Source organism: Aspergillus tanneri (assembly GCF_003426965.1).
Source record: "Aspergillus tanneri strain NIH1004 chromosome Unknown AapTan_2_pilon_pilon_pilon, whole genome shotgun sequence".
Taxonomy (NCBI): Eukaryota; Fungi; Ascomycota; class Eurotiomycetes; order Eurotiales; family Aspergillaceae; genus Aspergillus; species Aspergillus tanneri.
Genome location: NW_022984629.1, coordinates 4,184,764 through 4,209,268, shown reverse-complemented (window position 1 = coordinate 4,209,268; position 24,505 = coordinate 4,184,764). Strand labels below are relative to the sequence as shown.

The following is a 24,505-nucleotide window of genomic DNA, read 5'->3' as shown; positions in this document are numbered from 1 at the left end:
GATGCCAAGAGGATCCCTGGATATAATTATTGAGAATTACTCAACGGAGGGAGTGATTTACTGAACAAAAAGCTGAAAGAACTAGTATATTAAGCTCTCTAGAAGCCGGAGCAAGCCTACTAATATATTTAATTTTAAGTTTTTAACATAGTATATAGCAATACTCCAGTTTAGGATCAGATAGATACAGGAACTAAAGCTTAAGTTCATTCCTTAAGCTGGGGGAATGCTCTTATATGTGATAGGCACAACAGAAATAGGAAAAAGCAATATAAGCCATAAAACATTTCCACGTCATCCCATTGTAGATCAGGAGGGGCGAGAATCTTGTTACAGGTACGGACGATGGAATAGAAACTATTCGAATATATTATTCTTATTCGGATAATGATTATTCATCCATTAATTCGAATTAGAATTTATTCTTGCCAAGCCTGGCCCAGCTTGTTCCCCTGCGGTGGCATCCCGCGTGTTTTAGCCTGTTGGGATGGATCAAAGTATTATGGCAATGTTGCTAAACCCGTTTGTTAAAACCACGACTTCCCGCCCCATAGCATTTATATTTATCGCAACTCTCGCGCACAAGGAAAGAGAAAATAGAGTTCAAACTTGGCCGAGCCTGCTACCAGCCAGACTATATATAAGTGATCGGTTTATGTCTGACTCTCCGAGTAAGACGTCGGCTCAAATGACTACATCCGAACCTGAAGTCGATCCTGTCGGTTGGGTCTGTGCTCGAGACACAGAAGATATTGCGTAAAATTCGTTGACGGACAGCACCAAGCCCTTAAATTATCAGCACCCATAAGACGGTAATAGTTATCGTGGTTATTGTTACTGTATCTGGTGTTATATAACTTAGGGCCAGTACAGCTGAACCCATCCGTGACAATCACTACCGGAAATCAATATATACATGGCTAGGGAAATCTCTGGCTAAATGGTCTAGTGCCTTTCTTTAATCCACATAATATTTTACTCCTTCTCTTGCATTACTCCCCGCAGATTATCATATTGCGAGGCAGGGTACTCCAGCTGGTTCTGATTTTGTTCAAAAGTTTTCGCCCCTCCGACAGCATCGACAAACTAATAAATGGCTCTTTCCGTGATTATAAAATTTCCTAAGCGCCCATTGTCAGCCGCTAAATATCGAGAAAGGCATCCTTCCTCAAACAACGCATGGTATATTCTGTTAGCAAATACAAGTCAGGCCCCTCGTCAACACCAATTTTAGAACCATTTATTCAGATCATCGTGAAAACGATACACGTCACCAAATTCCCTATGTCATCTGGTTTGAAGATGCCCTATACCACTATGGCGTTCCTACAGTTGTATTTTATTTGTATCTCCTTGTACAAGACATTGATATAGCAGCCGAGTTTCTTATCAAAGCTGGATGCGTCTTATACGCGAAAGTCTCATAGAATTGGGAATGTGAAGGTGAACTTTCCGCAACAGGGGCTGATATCCACCGATGGCCAGACAAAAGCTGTTCTTCTTCCGGCGGTAGACGGGAAGTTTCCTCTGGCAGCTGACACGCCCCTCGAAAGTTCGACAATGGCGGCGGAATTATTATTTCAAATTGTGTCGTTCCTAGCTCTGTCGGGGTTTCTTGATGCCCTGATTGAGAGTTGGTTGGTCATCAGGGACACGATCGAGATGTTCAAGAACTTCTTTCTTGCCGGCCAATTTATAGGATTAGCAGGATCATCCGGTCCCTCGAAATCGACCACCCATTGGCTTCTCTGTCTTATTGGGTGTTTTGATGGCAGCAGAACCGCGCTCAACATCGGTGTCGAGCGGAGTCGACGCGGTCGAGTGGACGACCTCAGCCTCTGTCTCGGTCATTTTTGTTTTAGCGCTTGGATAAAATCTCTGAGATGCCAGGCGATGAGCTTCGAAAGTGGTACGTGAAAGCAGTTTGGAATGGAGGGAGCGATCGAAGACTTTTTTTAGGAAGATGTGACCCCTGACATAGTGAATTGACCAACTGGGGACGAGGTGGGACTTCGCGGGTTGTGGACACACTGCTCGCTCATTCCACGGAGGTCCACGGGGAGATTGGAATATACCCCATCTGCTTCCCTTAAGGTAGGGCCCCTGCGTGCTAAGAAATACCTCCGCGGAGCTCCCGCGGACTGCCTCGTCATCCGGACTTTCATACAGTTCAGCCGAGCTGATGTGGCCATGCTGTTTTAATGACATTAATTCTCTTTCAGTGTTCTCTGACCGCCTATCTCAGGGCTTCCAAATGGCCGGTGCTGTCCATCTGATTAGATCTGATAAGGCAGGTACTGAGATTTCGGTCCGGGCCGTCCCGTCGCCTTGAGGCCCAGGCACTCATCACGTTTCACTTCATTATTTTCCAATTCTCAAAGCAAACACCCCACACAACCGTTGTCTTCCGACAAGTTCAAAGTCCTTGTTGGGCTTCTTCGTCCCCCACTTTGGCCGTGTTGCTGTCCGATGCGTCGCCGCATACTGTCATAGATGGACATGGCGCAACGCACCTGATGCGCAGAACGTCGTGGTCCTGGTTGGAACTTTCGCGGGCATCGAGTTCGTGAACCAGCTGGCTGAGACACTGCCAATGAATACAATGCGGTGTGGGACGAGAAGAACTCCCACCTCAACTACTCGTTCAGCTTCCCACTATTTTCCGTCTTAACGGGACATGAGCAGACGGCTTTCATTCCGTACGACGACGTTGCAAAGGGAGCACCCGCGGGAACCTTCACCAGCATCCAGGACAGGTCCGTTATGGTCGCGGAGAACCAAGTACTTCCAGCATCTGGAGACAATATCGATTATGCATACCTCGCCATCGCGATAGTTTCATCTCAGCCATTGCCTGTGCAGTTAGCTTCCACGGAACACAATGAGGCCTGTCACGTGCCACGGGATATCCAGCAGACCATCAAGGAGGGCCAGAAAATTGCCGTCACCGGCGGCGGAGCTGTGGGTTTCGAGCTTGCCAGTGACATCAAGGACTTTTATCCGGACAAGGAGGTCATCCAGATTCATTCTCGTGGTCAACTCATGAGCCATTTGGCAAGCCACTTGGGGACTACAGCTTGACTGTGCTGAGGGATGAGCTGAAGATCCGAGTTCTGCTGAATGAATGAACAACGATGCCCGCTGCTGGAAACTTCGCTCGAGAAGCCTCTTTGATGTTCTCCGATGGACAGGAACAATTTGACCTGATTGTACGCTGCACATCCGCAACACAGGCTTCTGCAATTCCATGATGTTCAACCTGCTGAAACTAGTCCCTAGGTTGGCTGCACCGATTAGTGGCCCAATTCATCAGTTCTCGATGGTGTCTATTCCAACACCACCTTGGAGAATTCCCGCATTGTTGTCCGACCAACGATACAGGCTTTCGACTCCACCGACCGCAAAAGGATATCTCTATCTTCGCCTTTGGGGATGTAGCTGATCACCCCCGTCCTCGTATGGCCCGTGCCAGCTGGAGACAAGCTGGGGGTGTTCCTGGATAACACGCACAAATATGCACGAATTTCTTTGTCGAGAGTGACATCATATTGACACTGGGCAAGAAGCATCAGGTCGTCTACGCAATGGACAACGATGGATCTGATACCATAATGCCTTCTAGTGATGGCAAGTCGGATCTTGAGATTGAGTCTGCATGGAAGCAACATGGAGTTTACTTCAAGAGGCCAACGAAGCCATCACAGAGCGTGAAGCCGAAGCTGCTGCTGCTGTTTAATTTTAAAGAATCTTTCAATCCCCAAGTTTTTTTTGGGAACTTTTTTCCGTGGAGATCATTTGTATCCATACTATGACTAATTCAAACAACAAACCTAGACTATTCCGTTCAAGATATGCGTCTGTACCTTGAGGGTCTCGGTTTCTTTTGCCAGTGGACGCACTTGCTTCACCTATTACTCCAGAACCCACTCCATCAGTGAAGTGCAGCTACCCATGGTTTGAATATATTTCTTGAGCTCGAATGGAGGATCAGCTTTCTTGAACAGGACAACCCACTCCGCCTGCCTGCAATGGTATAAATTCATCACCGACATCATCTGCAAATCGGTACCAATGCTAAACCTGGTGATAAAACCCGCAAGACCCAAACCAGCATCGTATACCCCTTGCTCCCTATTGATAGTTTTCCGTTGATGGTCCCATCCTCTGGTAGGGGGTCCCCACCATCCATGACAAGATCGCGAATGGGGATACGACTTTTGCATCAACGCAGTGGCGAGGATCTTAGCATCCGTCTCCTGGTTCTCTTCCTGTAGCGAGGTGCTCATGAAGTACAGATCCGCGTTTTTGACAGGCTGCTCAGCATATTGATCATGTGCCATGCAGGTCACTCGTCCCTTGAGCTCGGCAGAAAAATTCTCATAGAACCGCTTCTCATACCCTGGCGAGAACTTCGTTTGAATGACAGAAGTGAGATCGGGGTAGGCTAGTGCAACCGCTGATAGAAGATGGCCAGCGTAACCATCAATCTGGAGTCGGTCGGATTAGTGTTGCGCATGGAGTATCATCATCACCATTATTTTACTGACCGTGACGACTTGTCCCTTTCCCAGTCTGCCCTAATCGTACGCAGGTAGCAAGCCTTTGCCATTAGTGGTCCCACTATGTGCAAAACAGCTTTCTGAGTCATACCGGACTCGTATGCAGCGGGTTGTGAGAGTCTCCCATTTACAAGTCGTGTCGACCAGCTTTTTGCATCCCAAGGATGAGCCTTTCCATGTTGTGGAAAATCCAGGCACATGTCGTCCTATCACTTGCCATAGCCGAATTGCTCGTGTGTGCGACATAGCCCGGCTTCGGTGGGTAGAAACAGTGCTGCGTGTAGGCCTGGGCCAAAATTCGACCCAATCGATGTTCTGACACATCAACCTTTTCAGGGAGCTAGACATACAAGATGGAGTCCTCTTTAGGAACCGCATCAAAGACATTAAAAGCTGCCAGGAAATGCATAGCGGTGCCATCATATTTGTCCTGGTTAGTGGGTTAGCTCTCTTTCTTCAGTTAAAGCCAGTAAATCTACTAACGGTCATCTGATGCCCTAGCAAGTGATCTGCAGTGCTGTGGCGAGATCTTCTAGGCTGAAGTCTTCGAGTAACGTCATCGCTCGTTGCATATTGGCGTCCGGGAGGGGGGCTTTTTGGGCTATCAATATCGAATGTGGGCTGTGGAAGGTTATGCTCCAAATAGTTATCAATCACAGCGATATGAGATTGAACCTCCTGGGCCAGTTCTGCAAGAGTTACCATGACGCCGTTTTAGATGACTGTATTGTAGTGGAATAAAAACAAATTGAGTAATATCTTCCTCGAAAGTATATGATCCGCTCGGTTACTTCAATCTATATAAGCCTGACGCCCAGCTTGTCCATGTAAGACTTCCAAACTGGAATTTGTCCAATCGTTGAAGAGAAAGGAAAGGCAAAAGGAGACACGTAAACAAATAAGAAAGGCAGGTCACTTGTGGTGGGCCTGGCACCAATAATAAGTCATCGAGGGCCTGTAGGGACTGTAGAGATTGTACGGACTGTAGGAACACTAGGGCTAATCGGCCCGAGTAATTAACAGGCCCCAGCTCTTTACATTATTTCTCTATCTACGTGATCATCCACTAAAGCAAGTACGGAAGGTAGGATGTGTAGGAGTAGTTAGTAATGTACTGATTACAACATTGAGTAGTATATTACATGGTCACTGGTTCAAATCCAAGAGAGATCATTATATATAAATAGTAACTTCAAGCTATTATTGAATCGTTTCCTGTTCTAACTAGAGTCGTTAAGCTTATAGTTTATTAATCAGTCCTTTCTTTTTACACTATACAAAGCTTCTCTCTCTCTGTCTCTCTCTTAATGGAGCCACATCAACTCTATTCGGTGCCTGCAACGACAATACCGAGTATAGGGAAGAAAGGCCAAGCATAAAGGTGGATGGCGTAGTAGGTATTACCTCTACTGGCGCAGGTAACCAAACCGTGACACTGATTGCTACATTAGTTAGTATATTACTACTAACTCTGCGCAGGAAGGCCACCGGTTCCAATCCCAGAGGGAATGCTTTGTTTTTTATATTACAAGATAATTTATTCACTACAGGCAGAAATGTGGTAGTGCATAGTATTTCTTCGGACTTCAAACATATTTTTAAGTTTCAGATATTCCTAGCCCCATGGTGAGGGTAACCCTTATATGGCGTTCAGCAGTAGCAGTTTAAACGCCAACCCGGAGGAGAGAGCCGGTATTGCATGCTACGGAGATACCATGTATGGTTATGGCCACGACATCACTTGGCATTTTCAGAATCTACGTATTAGTATTATCTAGTTATTGAAAGTGCAAGCGCTTACACGAGCTCTCTGATCGAGCGTCTAAAGAACGTTCCGGGTCGTTCCGATAGATCATGCACTTCTTCATTGTCAACCTGGATGTATGAGACAATAGACATCATATGTTCCCGAAAAGCTGCTCAATTTACATATGCAAGCATATGTTGTTCTATATCTGGTAGGCTGATATTCCACTCGGCATCACATTGCGGAAAAGAAGTTGGCCAACAAGGTCATTGGGTATCACTCGGGGACAGGTAAGTAAACTTGGAAGAAATAGGTTAGAATAGAAGTGCAAAGCCCACTAATGAAAGAAGTAATCGTCTGTACTGTAGTCGCCAATGATTTTTGCAGATAAGTAGGCAGACGCCGCACTTATGTTTGTGATGGAATTGAAAAGCACTAAGCACGGCAAGGCGTTCTTTCGTGCGGGGCTCTGTCAAGTGACACCCGGACACTTATCTAAACTTCAACATCAGCTCATTGACTGAATAGATAGATTCCCATTAGTCTACAAGAGGGTTCAAGGACAGTCTTACTCTGCCTTGATATCTTCAAGGTCTTCATTAAGCCTTTTTTATTAACACCATGGCCAACCAAGCCAGCGCTCGACTAATGGCAGAGCAGCGCCGCTTGATTGAAGACTATCGCATCAGGTTCGAAGGTCCCCTTCTCAGCTCCCAATGGCCCACGCGGTATCGTAAGATTTTTCGGAAGTTCCGTGAAATTGAAAGCGTAAAATACGAACAATACCGATCAAGCCTAGACTCTTCTCCACAACGAGTCCAGAGAGTTCGAACCTTAAATCGAGTCCATACTTTGATACGAGCGGCCCAGGACTGTCGCAAGTCATCTCTGCATGAGGAGCAGTGGCGGAGATCGACGGAGGCGCACTTGCTGCAGCATTTTGATGAGGACATTGAATGGTATTTTTATTTTTTATATTTTCAAGATTGAGCCTCACGATGAAAGAGTGCCGCGTGCTGAGATCTCGTCTGTGCCCCTAGTCATTCTTGCAAGAAACCTCTTTGGGTTGCCGAGTTTCCAGCTCTTGGAGAGGCCGATACAAGGGCACTGTGTTTTTGCAACCCATTTGAAACGATCCGTGGTGAGGTATAGATCATAACTGTCCCATAGCAGAGTAACAGTATGTTCTACTAAGACTATTCAGGTGGCGAACGAATCCCAGCCCTTCGTGACTCGAGTCGGAATACCATTCGTGGACCCCTCTGTGCCCAGTGAGATCGGAGTTAAAAAGCCAGATACTGTTATCGGGCTGCGGAGATGCGCACGGATAAAGGATCTCCTCAGAAAGCATGAAAGTCTACCATACAGCCCCTATCAGGAAGATCGAGGCATTCTATTTCCCTTTCTTGTGTTGGAGGCGAAGTCGGAAATAGGGGGGCCAGGATTCCACGCCGTCGAGACCCAGACTGCATTCCCCATCAGAACCCTTATCAACCTTCAGAAGACGTTGAGTGAAAGAACTGGAATTGAGAGAGATCCATTGGTGTGGTTTTTAGCTTACCAGGGCGATGTTTGGAAGGTATATGGCTGCATACCAGAGAGCCAAGAAACTGTAAGTCTTGCAATAAACCACGTAGACTAGGTAGAACTGAGTGCTCACCGTCGCCCAGAGGATAATTGAACTATGGCATGGGACAATTCAGAGGCACGACTGTGCGCTTCAGTTACAACTTATTGTTGACTTTATATACTACTGGGCGTTAGATATATACAAGGAAGAGATAATCAGCTGTCTTTCGTCGAGCGGAACAAGACATCACGAATACGAATCTCCGTCAATCACTGCGGGTTTAAATTCCGTTCATGATTCGGACAGCTTCACCTATGTCAATGGCTCATTCATCGATGGCCAGAACAATTCATCCTCGTCCATTCAAATTCCAGTCACTGATGGTGATGATACCCTCAACATCAAATCAACATTGTCTATTTCGTCAGATGATGTGACAATGGGAGGCACTAACCCGGCATCAGGCAACATTCTGGCACCTTGGGCGACGGAAGGGCTACTCCATGATATTCGAGACACTTCGGTGATCCGGAGCGCAGATAAAGTCTTCTTCACCTTTCATCATTTGATGATCCCCGAAGCCACATCGGATGCTCTCTTGATTCTCACCTCGATCGCCTTAATGGAGAGTCCAGCCGAAACTGCGAAAAGCCTGCTGAATAATTTCTGCATTGAGCATCCAGTGATTGTGGACAACGTGTTTCTGTATCAGATGGAGGAAATCTGGACAGGGGCACCTAGTCAGCATGATCGGTGTGATTGTGAACCGGTTTTAGCCTTTATTTCCTTCCGGTCGTACTTTAGGCCTACAGACTGGCAGCTTGTGCGGAGCATTTCCTGTGTTACGGCATCCATACGCGCTATCAACACATTGGGCAGCATTGCATTCGATGGATTCGACTCTATAATAACCGAGTCACCAACTCTTACACCGTACCTTACAGCAAACGTAGTGCAGCCACTGCGCACTCTCTTCGGCATGGAATCAGCCGCCGCGGCGGCCCAGGCTCTTTCTCTATGTCTATATCAACACAAAGAAGGAAGCATCCGGTGTGACTGGAAGCAGGCACTGGAGGCCGGAAAATATGTAGATCGAGTCTGGAAGGCGCTGGATGCTAACACCCCCAGTATCTCTTTGTCTGGAATTCTTTTCTACTCTAGTGCACTAGTGACAATCTGTGGGCAAGAGTGTACTGAGATACCGAGCATCGTGAAGTCCGTGAGGTTGAGCAAAACAACTCGAATGGATGGGGCGCTAATACTGAAGAGACCTTCGCCGTGGTACTCCTCTCACTGCCCGAGGTATTGCTTAGTTGTTTTTGATGGTTCTAATATTGAAGATAGCGAGCACATGAGGGAGAAAATTCTACAGGTTCTTTCCAACGGTAGTGTCTATCAGGTTAGTGGACGTGGGGTGCAGGAGGCCGACCGTGCAGGTATTAAAGCTTGGGCAGAGAGCCTGGTCGGGGAAGTAGCCACTAATATTCTATGACGTGGACTGAATCAGTTCGTTTTCTTATGTGATCTAACTCTAGATGCAGTCGCTGTGTTGTAAATGGGGCTAATTACGCATATGAAAATAATTAGGGCTTGACTGTATCTAAGTTATAACCACCGCTTTGTAGAGAAGGTTTAGAGCATGATTCCCCAGGTCATCGAGTGTCTTGACGACCGGGATTTTATACCCAGGCAGCTCTAAGCCATCCCTGCCGTATGTAAAAATCGCAGGTAGGATACAAAGCTGCACTTGTAAAGAGCCATTGCGAGCGTTAGAAATCCGACACCCTTCTCTGGTTTCTGCCTCCATAATGTTGCCCATGTACTCCGAGAGTGGTGAAAAGAATGCCAGGGCATATTGACAAGTGCTGGCCAATAGGTCCGCCTTCAGTGTCAGTGCATCGCGGAATATGTCGGTGAAGCCATCAATCACCATATTCCGTTCATCTGCATTCAGTGGTCTTGGAAAACCGTCCGGGTCCGGTGTGGAAGAGTCACCCGACTTTTGGATCAAGGGATCCAGTGCGTTGAACAGCCTTGTGGCCAAGGTTCCAGCGTGGAAGGGGACCTGGATCTCAAGGTAGGCTTCACTCTTGAATAATGACCGGTGAGCGGCCAGGTCAAGATTGCGTACCGTGAGTTGTCCTCCTGCTGGCCGGTCAGTCGCATTCTTCTATTGTAAGATGGGAAGTAAGGGGGATGAAAGAATGAAAGAAAAAAGAAGAATTGGATTGAAGAGTTAGTACCTATCAAAGAGATGTGATGCCGATACATGTCTAACAATAGAGACGGACCAGCGATGGTTGCCTCAGACTCATTCTTAAAAACCCACTCACACAATGCCGCCGCTGCCGTGGCGCGTAAAACCGCTTCGAGTCCCAACTTTCCCAGGTCAACTGGAAGTGGCCCAGGCAATAGTGGCAGGTCCAGTCCCAAGCTACGGCACAGGAGAGATTGCGTGTCACTGTTTTGGTGTACGTCAGGACTGCAAAGCATGCCCTGTCTGGATAATAAGTCCATCGAGTTTCTAATGCTGGTGTGCATCCGGGACATAGCATTTTGGATGGTGGACTCCTTGGGCCCGAATGAATCGTCGGGAGATAAGCCAGCAAAGGAAACACTGTCTTGGGTCTCTCGCAGACGCGGCTCGAGAAAATTGATTCTTTCTTCTTGGTACTTGAGCTTATTGATCAGTTCACCATCGATTCCTTGCTCTACCTCCGCTTGGGTTCGTTCCAGGGAAATCAGTTTTAAGGAGGTTTCCTCGTACTGGAGTCGAACAGAGGCGAGTGTTTTCTCTGCTTGCCTGAGCTTGTTCATTTCTTCGTTTAATTGCAGTTTGTGCATGGCTCGTTCTTCATTCAATCTGATCTCCAGAGCCCTGACTTCTTCCGTGCACTTCTGCCGCAGCATCTCCAATTCTTCCTTGAAGGTTATCTCTCCCATTGTCTCTCGGTCGGCTTTCTGGGAATATGCCGGTACCTGTAAGAGTTTAACCGCATCTTCACCGTCATCGCCATTACTATCGCCACTATCCCCTATTATGCTATCTTCGGAGGGTAATCGTGAGTTTTGTGGACTCTTTCCGAGCTTGCGGGTCGGCGAAACTGGCGGACGACGTGTCTCCTCTATCTCTGAATTCAGCTTTATTTTTTTTATTCGCAGGCTTGATCGACTTGGCGGGCAAGATTTCAACTTCCGCTTGGTAGGCGTCGGTGTTCCTGAGGCCTGCACCTGGGCTGACGCTCCACGGTTTGAACTGATCGAGCAGCTTGTTGCTCTCGAAGGAGTGGGCCGAAAACGACGTCCTTTGTCTATGATCGTGGCAGTGATCCGGCCTGTCACGTCATCTTTGTGCTTGTGTATCTCGGTGAAATCCCACACACCGACGTTCCTGAGAACCCTGCTTCCACTGGAAAAGATGCTCTTCCGTCGCCCGTTCCGCACGGCGAATTCCTGTAGCTGTTGAAGCTTTTCGCGAACTCTGTCCACTGCGAAGTTTTTCCCTCGGGTTTCCTGCAGGTATTTACTAATATAGTTGCTTAAAACGTCCTTTCCGCTGGTATCTTTGTCGATATATGCATCCAGGCAGCCAAGCATGCGGTGTTCATCATCTATCTCCCACTGCGGCTCAGCTCGCCGCGCGGTCCTGGACTTCTTGCGGCCCATTAATGATTCGAGAGGGGCTGGATATAGAAAGATGAAGGCTCCAGCTGACGTGCCTTGAGGAGGAGACACGGTGGTCGATGGGAGAGGCAAATTCAGGTCTGACTCGGTGCGCCTCAGGGACAGGGGTTTGCGTAAGGGATCGTTATTTGTAAAAAATCCGTCAGCTAAACTAGCTGCTCTTGGCCAGCGAATGGATGCGTCCAGCGAATGGATTAGAAGAATTAGAAACCATGGTCGGCGCTATTCAAACATCCTTGTCCTCTCCAGCCTCGTGAACCCACAAAGGCTTCCCTAGAAAAACGCCCTTGTCCTCGGGGTTCTCCCTAAGTATCACCGGGTTCCACTGTCTGCGCAATAAGGTAGCATAAAAAAAAAAGAGAGAGAGAAGGATCAATCACTCCGCCAGCATCTAAGTAGGTAGTTATGGGAGAGCCTCCAATGCCGGAGCCTGTCCACTTCTACCGCGCCATGACAGACACAATGTCAGAGACGGAACCTTTGCAGTCAAGGCGCTTTATCGTTGGGCTGGATTTTGGAACCAGCTTTTCGTCTGTGTCGGTCCTCTGCCTGAATGATCCGCAACTTCAGAGTTCGCATGCGGTGCTTTCGGATATATGGAATATCTGTAATTACCCTGAGGCACCTTCGTATCACAACGACAACCGAATTGAAGTCCCCACGGAATGCTTCTATCCTGGCGGAGTGCCAAAACATCGCAAACCTGTCACTCATTTGAAGATGACCTATGAAGGCGAGGCACTGAGCAATGAAGATCAATTCGAACAGCGGAACGACGAACACACCGATGGCGCTCTGGTGGATTCTGCAATGAATGACATCGACGAATACGAGTATATGGACATAGACAACCAGCTTGGCGAGTATTACTGGGGATATGAGGTGCAGGGAGCAATGATGCGTCATGACGACCTGTCTGCCTGCAAGCCTCGGCGCCTTTGTCGATTCAAGCTGCTTCTTGATCAGAGCAACCTGACCCGAAACATACGAGCGAATCTCTCATCGAGGCTGGACAAGATTCAAGAAGAAGGGGTGATAAGCAAAGAACGGGAAGTGGACATTATTGCGGATTACCTATACTCGCTCTTTCAACACACACGAGAGCAGATGCGGGCAAAATACGGCTATACTAGCGGAGAACAAGTGGAATTTGCATTGTGTATCCCCGCTATCTGGACTAGGAAGGCCTGTCGGATAATGCAAAGAGCCATGACGGCCGCTTTGCATTGGGCAGAGTTTCTGACCGAAGCGTACCATGATGTCGATGATCTATTCATTATTCATGAGCCAGAGGCGGCGGCGGCGTATGTGCTGGCCTACTTCCCAGATTTCAAGGTATGTCGCACAGCCGCTAGGCAATGTGTCGGTGCAAATGACGACTTTCTGCTGATCTTCAACGCCAACAGGCTGGCGAATCCTTCGTGCTTCTTGATGCCGGTGGTGGGACTGTCGATGCAGTTACCTATAAGATCGCGCATACTGTACCACTGAAATTGGAAATGGAGGCTGTACCTCCTGCAGGTATGCCACAAGGGTCTTTAACTGCCATCTACGTATTCTGGGGCTAACATGACTCAGGCGATCTTTGTGGCTCGACCTACCTTAATGAGCGGTTTGAGGAGTTAATAAGGGGTCGCCTCGAGGACGAGAGCTATCTGGAAAACAAAGAAATGAAGATTCACAAGGCAACCCAAGAGTTCGAAGACAAACTAAAACGAACATTCGATCCTTCGAAACAAAGAGCTACAGATACTTTGGAGATCGATGGCCTACGGGCAAACAGAGACAAAGGGTTCGGCCCTCACAGGATGTATATCTCCAGGTGTGTATTCTTTCTTTACCTACCATGCCTGAGGATAGACTTGTTTTGTTATGCTGATAGCTATACGTACGAGCGAAGGAATCAAATGCAGCAAATATTCAGCGACTGTCTTGAAAGAACGTCGCGTCTGATGCTACAGCAACTCGAACAGGCACGTGAGAAGGATATCCTCGTTAAAGTAAGAGATATTTGCAGATATGAGTACCTTCATACTGCTGACCTCGGATCACAGAAAGTTATTCTAATCGGGGGGTTTGCGGCATCTCCCGCACTTTTCCACCACCTTGACGATAAACTCAGAGAATACTCACTAGAGAATGGCAGAGACATACGACTACTTCAACGTCTCAGATTTCCGTAAGATGGAATCCTCCCCCAGTGATCACATTTTGTCACCGATCTTGTGCTAAAAGCGTCAAGAGCAGCGGCAGTTTCATCCGGTGCAATTCTACAGGCCTTACGAAAAGACAACGGCCCTGCGCGGACCACATTCTCCAGCTTTGGTATCCTGCAGGATGAACCATATGACCCAAAAAATGCGGCCCATGTCGCGCAACCACGGGCCCGGAAAAGCCACAACATCACTAAGAAGTCCTACATACATGAAACGATTTCTTGGTTCGTGAATAAAGTTCGTATGCCTGGCTCTGTTACAATCCCGCCGACCGAGAATGCAAAAGCAACTAACGGTAAATAGGGTGAGGTACTAAAGCCCCAACAGGAATTCATCATTCCATCCAAGTTCTTTTTCACAGGATCTTCCAACCAATTCCTTTGCAAGGAAATCCTCTATGTGTCAGATGGGAGTCATAGAAGTAGCTATCAGAAGGACCATCCGGAGAACATAGGTAGACATACACAGCTCTTTGGTCCGAACTTGACTCCAAGCTGATTATATGTACTGCAAAGGGTATGAGGAGGCAGGTACGATCTTTGTCGATATGACGGATCTGAAAACCCGAGGCCTTGTGGATCGGAAGCTAGTACGACGAAATAGATTCTATAAGCAGCGCCCTAAGAAATACTACGAGGTGGACCTTGACCTCGTGATTTTTGTGGACGGTCGCAATCTACGTTTCGAGGCACGTTATCCTTGCGGGTCGACAGGTGACGACTGTGTGCGAGTACGAGGCCGCTTCTGTATTGCATCAGCCTTCTTGGACGAGCCCAAATTGTCAGGATACGCTGAAGGTTAACTTTCGCCATCACGATAAACACACTATTTTAAGCGCAAGTCGGTGCGCCCTGCCTAGCACCGGAGGGCCCTCCAAGGATACTTCTATATACAAAGGAAATCATCTTTAGCAACCAGATCTATTTTGAATCTATCTTGTCATTGGTATACTACGTTAATAACGAGCTCAGCTACCATTGGATTTCGAACCTATTGTTGCCACGGAATGGCATGAGTTGACTCCATTTTACGCATATAGGACAGTTTGCCATTCTGCCAGCAAGCTGCCTGCGATTATACAATTAGACCTTACTCAATTCCTGATTTTACGAAATTTTCTAAAATGCCAAATCTGACATTGTAATTAATTTTCAGACTGGAAGCAATTGAACATATTCCTCAGCTTTGAATGAGACCACTGAGTTCACTCTACATTTTGTAATTGGCAGGGGCCATCCGTGGTATGTATGTATATCGAAGAAACATTGCTGCAAACGTCATCGAAATACTATTCATGAATCTAGGAACGTCGATCGATTATATATCGTCGGTATAAGAGACAGCTAACTTTCGTTACAGGATGTGGACTGTCAGAACACAGCACCCATGGATCCATAACTATGGCAGCGGCACTGACAAAGCAGTTGTCCTCATTCGCGATTACTTTGGCGATGGCTATTGAGAGTATGGCATTGTATGGGGTCAGGACCCGGTGGCGATGTGTAGCTCCTTGATTGATTAATTATTACCTAGGACTCTAATAACTTTGGATCTTTAGCCGCACTCCAAAAATTCTCTTTATCTGAGTATAGAGACGTCAGTCTTCATCCTTTCTTCACACTCCTCCCGGAAATATAACTCTACGCAATCTGTTGACCCAAGGAATGATTCCTCTGCAGTCTTGAGAAAATCGGCTTCGTCGTCAACTATACCCTTTGAACGAGCCAACTTTCTGTCATCCTCATAATTCCAACAGTCAAAAATCAGTTGGCCCAATTTCTTTGCCTGGCCATCATAGTGAATGCATATCCAGAATAGCACCCAAAAGAAGGATTCAAGGTCATGTCTAAAAGAATGTTGCTCACCCAAGAGCAGACCTATTGCCATGAATACTCTTGTTCCTGTCTACCGTCAAGCTTCAGAGGCATGTTCTGTTTACTCCTTGATAGGAAGGTCCAAATCGATTAAGAATGCTGACCACGATGGATTTTCTGCATCATTATTTAGAATAAGTTTCCCTGTCGAAATGTCACTCTGTAAAAACCCGTCTTTTGTATGTAACGATTGGTAGCCTTCGTCGATTAACTACGAACTTCGAAAACTGAACAACCATGAACTTCTATTAGCTTTGCAGCTTCCTCAATAATATTTGGAGCTCTGTAAGATCCCGAACATTATGGCAAAAAGTGCTCAATCGAGCCTTCCCCTAGTCAACACGGGAAACATGTGGGATAATTGTAGCCGTACTTCGCCTCTCGCTTGGATCATGCCGAAGAATAATTTCCGTCGCAAATCTCATGCAAACCCCTCTCACGAGGGAATGGAATCCTGCTGATACCCTCGAGGGCCGAGGTAGAGATCTTGGAAGTAGACCTCCTGGCCCTTCCAGTCGCTGCCCTCAGCAAAGCTCACTAAGTAGACTCTGCAGTGGACTCTCGGTTGACCTGGGTAACCTAGTTTTTGATCTCGACAATTTAGCAAGCACTCTAGGTATAGTTAATGAGTATAAAGAAGGGCGTAGAGGGAGAGAAACGCGCAGATGGCAGGGCCGGCGGCTGAAAGGTCAGATCTCAGCACGTTCTACACTATCTCCAACGCCGAATTGGGAAGATATCTAGTAGATATAGTGATCTGAATAGCTTCATGTTTATTTAATCCGTCAAACTGCTCAAAGACTGTCGACCAAAGTGGGCCAATATTACCCATTATTCAGCATCCGCTCGGTCCGACTTTATTCCTTTGTTTTCACCTTTTTCATCCAGCTCTCCCAGATAGATTCAGATAGTTAGAGACCTTAGAGACCTCATTTTCTTCAATGCATATCCATATTCTTATATAATCGGTGATACTAGCTCATACGCGTATTCAGCTGACCGACAGTTATGAGCCCGGTTAGGCACCCTGAATAGGAAACCTTGAAGCTATTCAGACCTTTCCCTGCGCTGTCCCACTGAATTCCAACGCACGCGGTATTCCACCGATCGAACCCCTTGAACCGGAATCGATTCGTTTAAACGCACGAAAGCAATACCTTTCCATACACCCTGGAAACGGCCAATCACATCGAACCAGTCAAAATGAGCAACGAAGCGCCCACAAAGGTCTCCATCATCCTGAAATCACAGGATGATTGGCGCGCTTGGTATAGCCTCATCCAGAGCCAAGCAAAAGCTCGAGACGTGTGGGATTACATTAATCCTAGCACACCGGAAGACCAATTACCCAGACTTCCGAACAACCCAGTCATCCCAGATATGCCGAACGATCCAGATTACTTTGATTTTTGGAAGATGAGAATGCAGCTATACACTGCCCAAAAGAATTAATATGATCGAATCAAACAAGGGATTGCAGCTGTCCATGAAACTATTCAAAGCTTTGTTTCAACTCTACTAGTGCATCACCTTTATAAGGATTTAACCTACCAGATCCTTAGATCACTAAAGAAACAGCTTGAACCAACGAAGAGACAAACCGCCCAGTCTATCTTTGCAAAATATAAGAAGGCACGGGATACACCGGTTAGCAACACCAATTTGGACCAATGGCTTGCATTATTTGAATCAGCTTATCACGAATGCCAATCTGCGGATCTACTAGAAGCCAAAGGAGATCATGCTGTACAGGATTTTCTTGATGCAATTGCAAAACACTCAACCAGCTTGGGCCGAATGTCACGTTGATGTCCTCTATAAGGATGAATCCATTGAATTACCGGAGATTTTGAGCGAATTTCGAGCATATATTGCAAGGACTACGCAGATCAGACAGTCTTCCAAGCTTGAAGCTGCTTATGCAACTCTAAAGGGCCAAACAGATCAGTCAAAGGAATCAGATACCAAGAAATCTGATAAGAATACAAGCTCAAATCAGCCCTGAAACCTTGTATATGTGGACGGATCCACTTCTTCCACCGATGCTTCTACCTTAATAAAGCACTTCGACCATCAGGATAGCAGCCAAATCCAACAATCCAAGCCAAATTAATAAATCATGCAGAATCTTAAGTCCAAAGCATCAGCAAATCAAACGCGCAATCGAAAAAGCCCAAAAGGATCAAAAACCAGACAGTCAAACTGATGCACACCATGTCATGGCAGTTCAAACCAACGAACACCATGTCATGGCGGTAATCCCAGCCAGCTTTGCAACAGTAATTATCCTATCGATTAAAAGACAGCACTATTCTGGATTCAGGTGCATCTATCCATGTTTGCAACAATAAATCACGGTTTACCTCATTCAATCCCGCATATGAAGGGATCCTTCGAGCAGGAGATTCAACCATGGCAATTCAAGGCTAGGGACAGTCACCATCTTCCCTAACAAGGAAAATCTAATTAGTCTCTAGAGGGTTGCATACGTCCCAGGATTCCATACCAATATTCTATCTGCTCGCCGCATGAAAGAAGCAGGATATACATGGGATTTTAACAACGACCGAATCTGCAGGAAGAGTGACCGAATGGAAATCTGCAGACTAAAGACAGTTTAAGATCTATGGGTAGTCGAAGATAATCAGCCATCTGAACAAGCCTTTGCACTGAAATCATTAAAAAGTCTGAAAAACCCCTAGTTCTGGATGGAGATGCACACACATGGCACCGCTGAATAGGATATCTAAACCATGACGCAATTCAGCACTTGCCAGAGAGGCAACAACAGGAATGCAAATCAACCAATTAAAAGGCTTTAATCAGAAATGCCAGACTTGCTTAATCTCCCATGCACCACGCCAAATCTCTCGACGACCATCGAAGAAAGCGACCAAGCCTTTCGAATATGTCCACTTTAACCTTATCCAGTTAAGACCTGCATACAATGGACATTAATGGTGTGGCCATTTCTATGATGAATTTACACACATGCACTTTGCGTACACTTTTCAACGCAAGAATGGGATTCAAGGTGCAATTAACCACTTTACCAATCTAGTCAAGAACCAATGGAACACTTCAGTCAAGATCTATCGATCAGATAATGAGCAAACATTAGGCCATGACTTCGACAGCCTAACCAGCCAGAATGGGATCATCCATCAAACCTCTGTACGCGGTCAACCTGAACAGAACAGCCGAGGAGAACGTTCTGGGGGATGATTCTCCAAAAGGCTCGACCTCTCCTAATTAATGCAAGAATACCATTGGATCTATGGCCTGAAGCAATAAACGCCGCAGTTTATATTCTCAATCGATCACCAACAAAACAATTGGAATGGAAAACCCCATTTGAAATGCTTACCGGAAAGTGTCCAAACCTTGCAAACCTCTACACCTTTGGTTGCCGCGCATATTTCAGAGATCAGGACCTTGCCAACACACAAAAAATGGCCCCTAGAGCGCTCGTTGGGTATCTAGTGGGATACAAGGTATTAAATATCTGGAAAATCTGGCAACCAAGACAGAGAAAGGTCATCGAATCCAGAGATGTTACCTTCGATAAATCTTGCATGTACAACCCATCCGAGCCATTCCTTGAAGACCTTGTCCAAGAAACTGCACCAGAGCCACCTACCGAGGTGCTTAGAATACCAAAAATTGTAAAAGCAACCCCTACTGTTGAGATTGATGATTCCCCTGAAGGAGTAACAGTGGTTGAAGACAAGAATTATACCAATTCAACCAATCAGGCAGAACCACAAAAACAAGCTTATCAAGAAGCTTATCCAGAACAGCCAGTAAAGGAAACCTTATTCCAACCTCCACCAACACCGGAGACAACACCTCCACCTGCAGACCACCCACCTGACTTACCTGGTCAGTTAGACTACCAATTGGAGCAACCAGATGACCCTCCTGCACCACCTAAAATGGAAGAACCTGATTCGCCAAGCCGAATACTCCTAGATTCATTGAATTCAGATCAATCCCACCTATTGGACTTAATCTGGGGGTGAAGCAGAACCGCAACTGTAACAAGAACCACCACCGCAACAAGAACTACCACCGCAACGACGACCAAGGAAGGAAGTTGATGAAAACAACATTATCCTAGGAAAGCGCAACAAGAAAAAGCCAAATGACCCTTATCTTAAAGCATACTCGGCAACTCATTGGCCAGACAGCTTACTAAGTGCATTTGCAATAGGATTAAACCATCAGCCTTCCACCTCCATGCGCAAGATCCATCGAGACGATCTACCTTCTCCTCCAGATTCATGGAATGAAATGCTTAAACACCCACTTCGAGACCAATTTATTGCATCAGCAGCATTGGAATACAAGACAATTCAAGATAAAGGAACAGTTAGAGTGGTGGAACAATCACAGGCATCCAAATTATTCCACTACGTTGGGTATTTGCCTACAATTTAATAAGATGGCTATCTCCTAAACAAAAGCACGCATCTGTGTACGGGAGATCTCAAGCATTCCATGCAAGAAAAGCGCGCAGCACCCTTGCAGCCAAGACCTTTGCTCAATATGCGCACTTATTGCAGCTTTGACATGGAAACTACCCAGTATATGCAGTAAATGCTTTCCTAAACGCCCTAATGGATGAAGACATCTATGTGGCAATGCCACAGGGATATGGGATCAAAGGAAAAGCATGGAAGCTTCTTCGAGCTCTTATCTTCGCAGATCACCTAGATTATGGCAGAAAGATCTATCTGCAACCCTTCAAGAATTTGGGCTTGAACCAGTCAACGAAGACCAATGCCTCTTCACAAATAACCATATTCTTCTTATGTATACGTGGACGACATATCATTGCAATATGCCCAATCAGGAGCCCGGGAGAATGCTCAAAAGCTAAACAAGCTTGAAGCTAATATAACTCGCAATATGGGAGAACTTAGCTGGTTCCTCGGAATTCGAGTATTCGGGATAGAACTAACCGAAAGCTGTGGCTATGCCAAGACGCCTACATCGAGCACATGGCTACAAGATACCATCTGAATGATCTGACCACCTATCCCAAAACACCTGGAGGATCCCACAACCTAGTTCCTAACCAGGAAACTGCTTTACCAGCTTAAGTTCATCACTACCAGCAAAAGATCGGCTCCTCTCTTTATACAACAGTTATTTCACGGCCGGATGCCGCACGCACAGTTAATAAGCTAGCAGAGTTTATATCAAATCCCTCGCAAGCATATTTGGAAGCTCTAGACCGAGTTATTGCATATCTCTATTTTACCCGCTTCTACGCTATTGAATTTTCTGGTTTGACTAATCAGAACCACATTTTTCTATGTGCAAGCGACGCTTCATTTGCAGACAACCTAGACCGTAAAAGCACAGAGGGACTCCTTTGCAAGCTCTATGGAGGACCAATAGATTAGAGAGCTTTAAAACAACGCACAGTTACCACTTTAACCACTAAAGCCGAACTTCTTGCAATTTCAGAAGCTGCGAAGAGTATATTCTGGTGGAAACGTCTATTCAATGCAATTAACTTTGACCCAGAACACTGCATCTCAATCCAATGTGATAATCGCCAAACAATCGGTTTACTCACCAAGGAAGACCCCATGTTCCGCACAAAGCTCAGACATGTGGATATTCATGGCCACTGGCTTCGCCAGGAAGTTCAAAATGGAAACATCCATGTCCAATGGGTTCCCACCGCGGAAATGCCCGCAGATGGACTGACCAAGCTCCTCCCCTGACCAGAAACACCAAGAGTTCATCAAGATGCTTGGTTTGGTCAACATTCAAGACCGCATTCTGGCCTAAACAGGCAACATTCATGCATTCAACTGCAGTAATCAATCATCTATTCATTCAGCTATTCAACATCTGACCTCGCAGATACTGGGGGTGTGTCGACCAAAGTGGGCCAATATTACCCATTATTCAGCATCCGCTCGGTCCGACTTTATTCCTTTGTTTTCACCTTTTTCATCCAGCTCTCCCAGATAGATTCAGATAGTTAGAGACCTTAGAGACCTCATTTTCTTCAATGCATATCCATATTCTTATATAATCGGTGATACTAGCTCATACGCGTATTCAGCTGACCGACAAAGACTTAGTCCCATATAAATTACTAGGGGAGCCGTCAGACGGCATACCAATTGGGTGGGTTAATATTACTAGCGCAACGCAAGAACTTTTGGTGCACGCCTCCGTAGTCCATTATGATACGAATGCAAACATCTGGGTCGCTATTTGCTTTGATTCTTTGCCCAATTGCCTCCCGGCGCTGAAAGACTACCACCTCGTCCCAATAGTTTTATAAATTAGCCTTCTAGACTTGTAATTCTGTGATTTAATCTTTTCTACCAAGAAGGTAGCTGACATCTAGGATGATTGGATAGGAGAAAGCGGCCAATCCAGACTAGGATCTTTAGGTATTAATCTACTGCAATACTGTACCCGGTCACCTGACGCCCACTTTTTATCTAACACCGACTTTTTAGATAGATTAACTTACTTGGGGTTCCTTTATACACTGAAACGCTCCTACGGTGCAAGAACTGCCTCTTTTATGGTCGTCGCGGTGCCGCCTTTGTGGTTGTTCTGCACCAGGCTTTAACTCTATATCAGTGGAATTTTCAACATAAAGGAAGCAATTCGCATTATCACCACTAAACGCCTGTAGAATCAATAAAATAAAGTTAATCGCCCGATTCCTCTGCCAATCCTGTATATGAAGCTGTAGTTTTATTTTCTGTATAGGGCGCTGGCGGGGGGTGACTGTACGCCTTCAAATACACATTATTCACCGCTTTCTTATTCTTTTTATCATCTTTGGCCTTCCTGTCCGCGATAGACCGATTCGCATCCTCTACGCCTAGTATACCACTATCCCCGAGGCGTTGAACCTCTTGCTTAGTCTTTTTGCGCCTTCGGGGTGCCTGGGCGGCCTCAATTCGCTTAAGAGTTGAATTCATGACGGCAAGCTGTTCGGATTGAAGTTTTTGCTGATAAAATAAGCGCTTGAGATAGCGCTCAACGCGAGGATTAATTGGTGTATCACTATTTAGCAGTTTAAATAGCTTTTTCTGATTTTTTTCCGACTTGCTGCGCGCTTTTTGGAGGCGTATTTTTAGCGCTTGAAGATAAAGGGTTTAAAGGAAGCGTATTCTCGCCATACGCGTGAAGATCGGGTGCAGAGATCACTAGTAGCGGTGGTAAAGCATTTTAGATAGCTTTGATAATTAAAGATCCATCTATAGGGAAGATACTGCGTTTTTTTTAAGGGAGTTGCGAATAAAGCATGGATTGAAGGTCTTCTCACGTATAGTAATAATATCGCGTAGAAAATTCGCTTTATCTCCCGGAACTCTATACCACTGCACGATGAGGTTATTCGCACTGCGAAAATGCGTTTTATATGTGAGAAAGGGCTTTCCATCGAGCGGTTGGCAGAGATAAGTTGTATAAGGCTTGAAATAAAAGGGGAGGATCTCGTAGGTCTCGCAGAGTTAAAGAAATTCAACTGTTTTATAAGCTGTATGGCCGTCGAAGTACGCGTTTTTCTCCTTTTTTTGTATGATCTTTGGTCTCCTCGTGAAAATTTTAACACTATTTAAGCGTGATTTCCTCGTTTATATAGCCTTTATCGGTGACTGCAGTATAGTAATTAGGAATCGCTTTATCGTACCAGGCCTCCATAAATTTCTTTCCTTTAAAGATAAAGAGCAGGGTTATAATCCAGCCATTTGCAGTAATACACTTAAGCGCTGTAATATTCTCTGCATGCTCGGCTTTAGGAAAATCAGGAACTCTCCCCTTCGTACCGAGCACTTTTTAAGGCTTTCCACTGCCTGGTTGAAAACCGTATTTATTAAAATTATACACGAGGCAAGCGGGGGCATTTTTAAGCAAGTTGGTGAGCTAATTATACTAAAACTAAAGCTGTTTGACGCCCTCTGCATCCAAGCGCTTCTTCTCCTTCATTCTTTAAATCACAGGGCCCAATTTAAGGTCAAAAGGAAGCCTTTTAGCAAAGCGATACGCCCACGATCGGCTAACGCTGTGCTTAGGATCAACGCGCTGTATAGTAAGGTTCGCCCATTCTAAAAGCAATAAGATAGTCACGGGGAGGTGGATATCACGCATTTTAGCAATTCACTGCCTTAAAGCAGCCTCTTGATACTAATTCAGCGTTTTATTTGGTGCATTTCGAGCCGTACGAGGCTTTCTTCGATCATGGATGCGGCCGTGGAGTGTGCCATAAGGAACCCCTAATTCTCGCGCGATATTTGCGATATTGGTTTTTTTTTTTTTTTTTTTTTTTTTTTCGAGACGGGCGGCTTCAGCGGCTTCATTTACGTATATATCTGAAATTTCGGGCGATTTAGGTCTTTTTTATGGTTTGTATGGCTTCAAAAAAGTAGGAAATTGATTATCTTCCTCTACGTTGAAAATTCCTTTACGCTGCCGGAAGGCGGTGGGTGGTCGGAACCGCCACTGATACTACGGAACTCTCCGATGACGGCCCACCGACACAGACTTCGTGGACCCATGCGGTCTTCTTCGCACCCTATGAGAAGAAGGACTCAAGGTGGTGTTCAAAAGTCCTCTGGATGTTCCGCGGATTCACCGGCGATCCAGAGGATCCTGGGCGCCGAATCCAATGTCCGAAGTACGACGCTAAAGACCCATCCACCACCGTGTACAATCCCAATGCCCGGTCTTTCGCCATCCCTCAAACTGGCCCCCTGATATATAAGGCAGGCCCTCTTCTCGTCGATCCTGAATAACCTTCCCAGCTGGCGCTTATTACAGCTGAGAGTACTGGAGTCCCATATGGAGCTTAGTTGATATCTTGCTTTCCC

At 46.1% G+C, this 24,505-nt stretch overlaps 6 protein-coding genes across 6 annotated transcripts; 4 read left to right on the top strand and 2 right to left on the bottom strand.

Annotated features, from left to right (window-relative positions):
• Positions 1-1,560: 1,560 nt before the first annotated feature.
• On the top strand, positions 1,561-3,081 carry AIFM2 (Apoptosis-inducing factor 2; the record flags this gene model as incomplete). The annotated part of the gene is made up of 3 exons (XM_033566033.1): positions 1,561-1,909; positions 2,223-2,308; positions 2,686-3,081. 3 exons carry the CDS (start codon positions 1,561-1,563, stop codon positions 3,079-3,081), a joined length of 831 nt encoding a protein of 276 aa, XP_033431790.1.
• Positions 3,082-3,911: 830 nt separating this feature from the next.
• ATNIH1004_001332 (uncharacterized protein) lies at positions 3,912-5,264 on the bottom strand (the record flags this gene model as incomplete). Its single annotated transcript, XM_033566032.1, has 6 exons — positions 3,912-4,131; positions 4,216-4,487; positions 4,548-4,572; positions 4,651-4,845; positions 4,910-4,989; positions 5,043-5,264. 6 exons carry the CDS (start codon positions 5,262-5,264, stop codon positions 3,912-3,914), a joined length of 1,014 nt encoding a protein of 337 aa, XP_033431789.1.
• Positions 5,265-6,927: 1,663 nt separating this feature from the next.
• Positions 6,928-9,368, top strand: ATNIH1004_001331 (uncharacterized protein; the record flags this gene model as incomplete). Its single annotated transcript, XM_033566031.1, has 6 exons — positions 6,928-7,265; positions 7,347-7,452; positions 7,511-7,885; positions 8,031-8,629; positions 8,681-9,013; positions 9,221-9,368. 6 exons carry the CDS (start codon positions 6,928-6,930, stop codon positions 9,366-9,368), a joined length of 1,899 nt encoding a protein of 632 aa, XP_033431788.1.
• A 108-nt stretch (positions 9,369-9,476) lies between these two features.
• On the bottom strand, positions 9,477-11,542 carry ATNIH1004_001330 (uncharacterized protein; the record flags this gene model as incomplete). Its single annotated transcript, XM_033566030.1, has 2 exons — positions 9,477-10,021; positions 10,168-11,542. The coding sequence occupies 2 exons, from the start codon at positions 11,540-11,542 to the stop codon at positions 9,477-9,479; spliced, it is 1,920 nt and encodes a 639-aa protein (XP_033431787.1).
• A 438-nt stretch (positions 11,543-11,980) lies between these two features.
• ATNIH1004_001329 (Hsp70 family protein) lies at positions 11,981-14,578 on the top strand (the record flags this gene model as incomplete). Its single annotated transcript, XM_033566029.1, has 8 exons — positions 11,981-12,895; positions 12,967-13,081; positions 13,139-13,382; positions 13,443-13,560; positions 13,615-13,739; positions 13,803-14,013; positions 14,080-14,230; positions 14,292-14,578. 8 exons carry the CDS (start codon positions 11,981-11,983, stop codon positions 14,576-14,578), a joined length of 2,166 nt encoding a protein of 721 aa, XP_033431786.1.
• A 9,459-nt stretch (positions 14,579-24,037) lies between these two features.
• On the top strand, positions 24,038-24,430 carry ATNIH1004_001328 (uncharacterized protein; the record flags this gene model as incomplete). The annotated part of the gene is made up of 2 exons (XM_033566028.1): positions 24,038-24,040; positions 24,179-24,430. 2 exons carry the CDS (start codon positions 24,038-24,040, stop codon positions 24,428-24,430), a joined length of 255 nt encoding a protein of 84 aa, XP_033431785.1.
• Between the last annotated feature and the right edge of the window lie 75 nt (positions 24,431-24,505).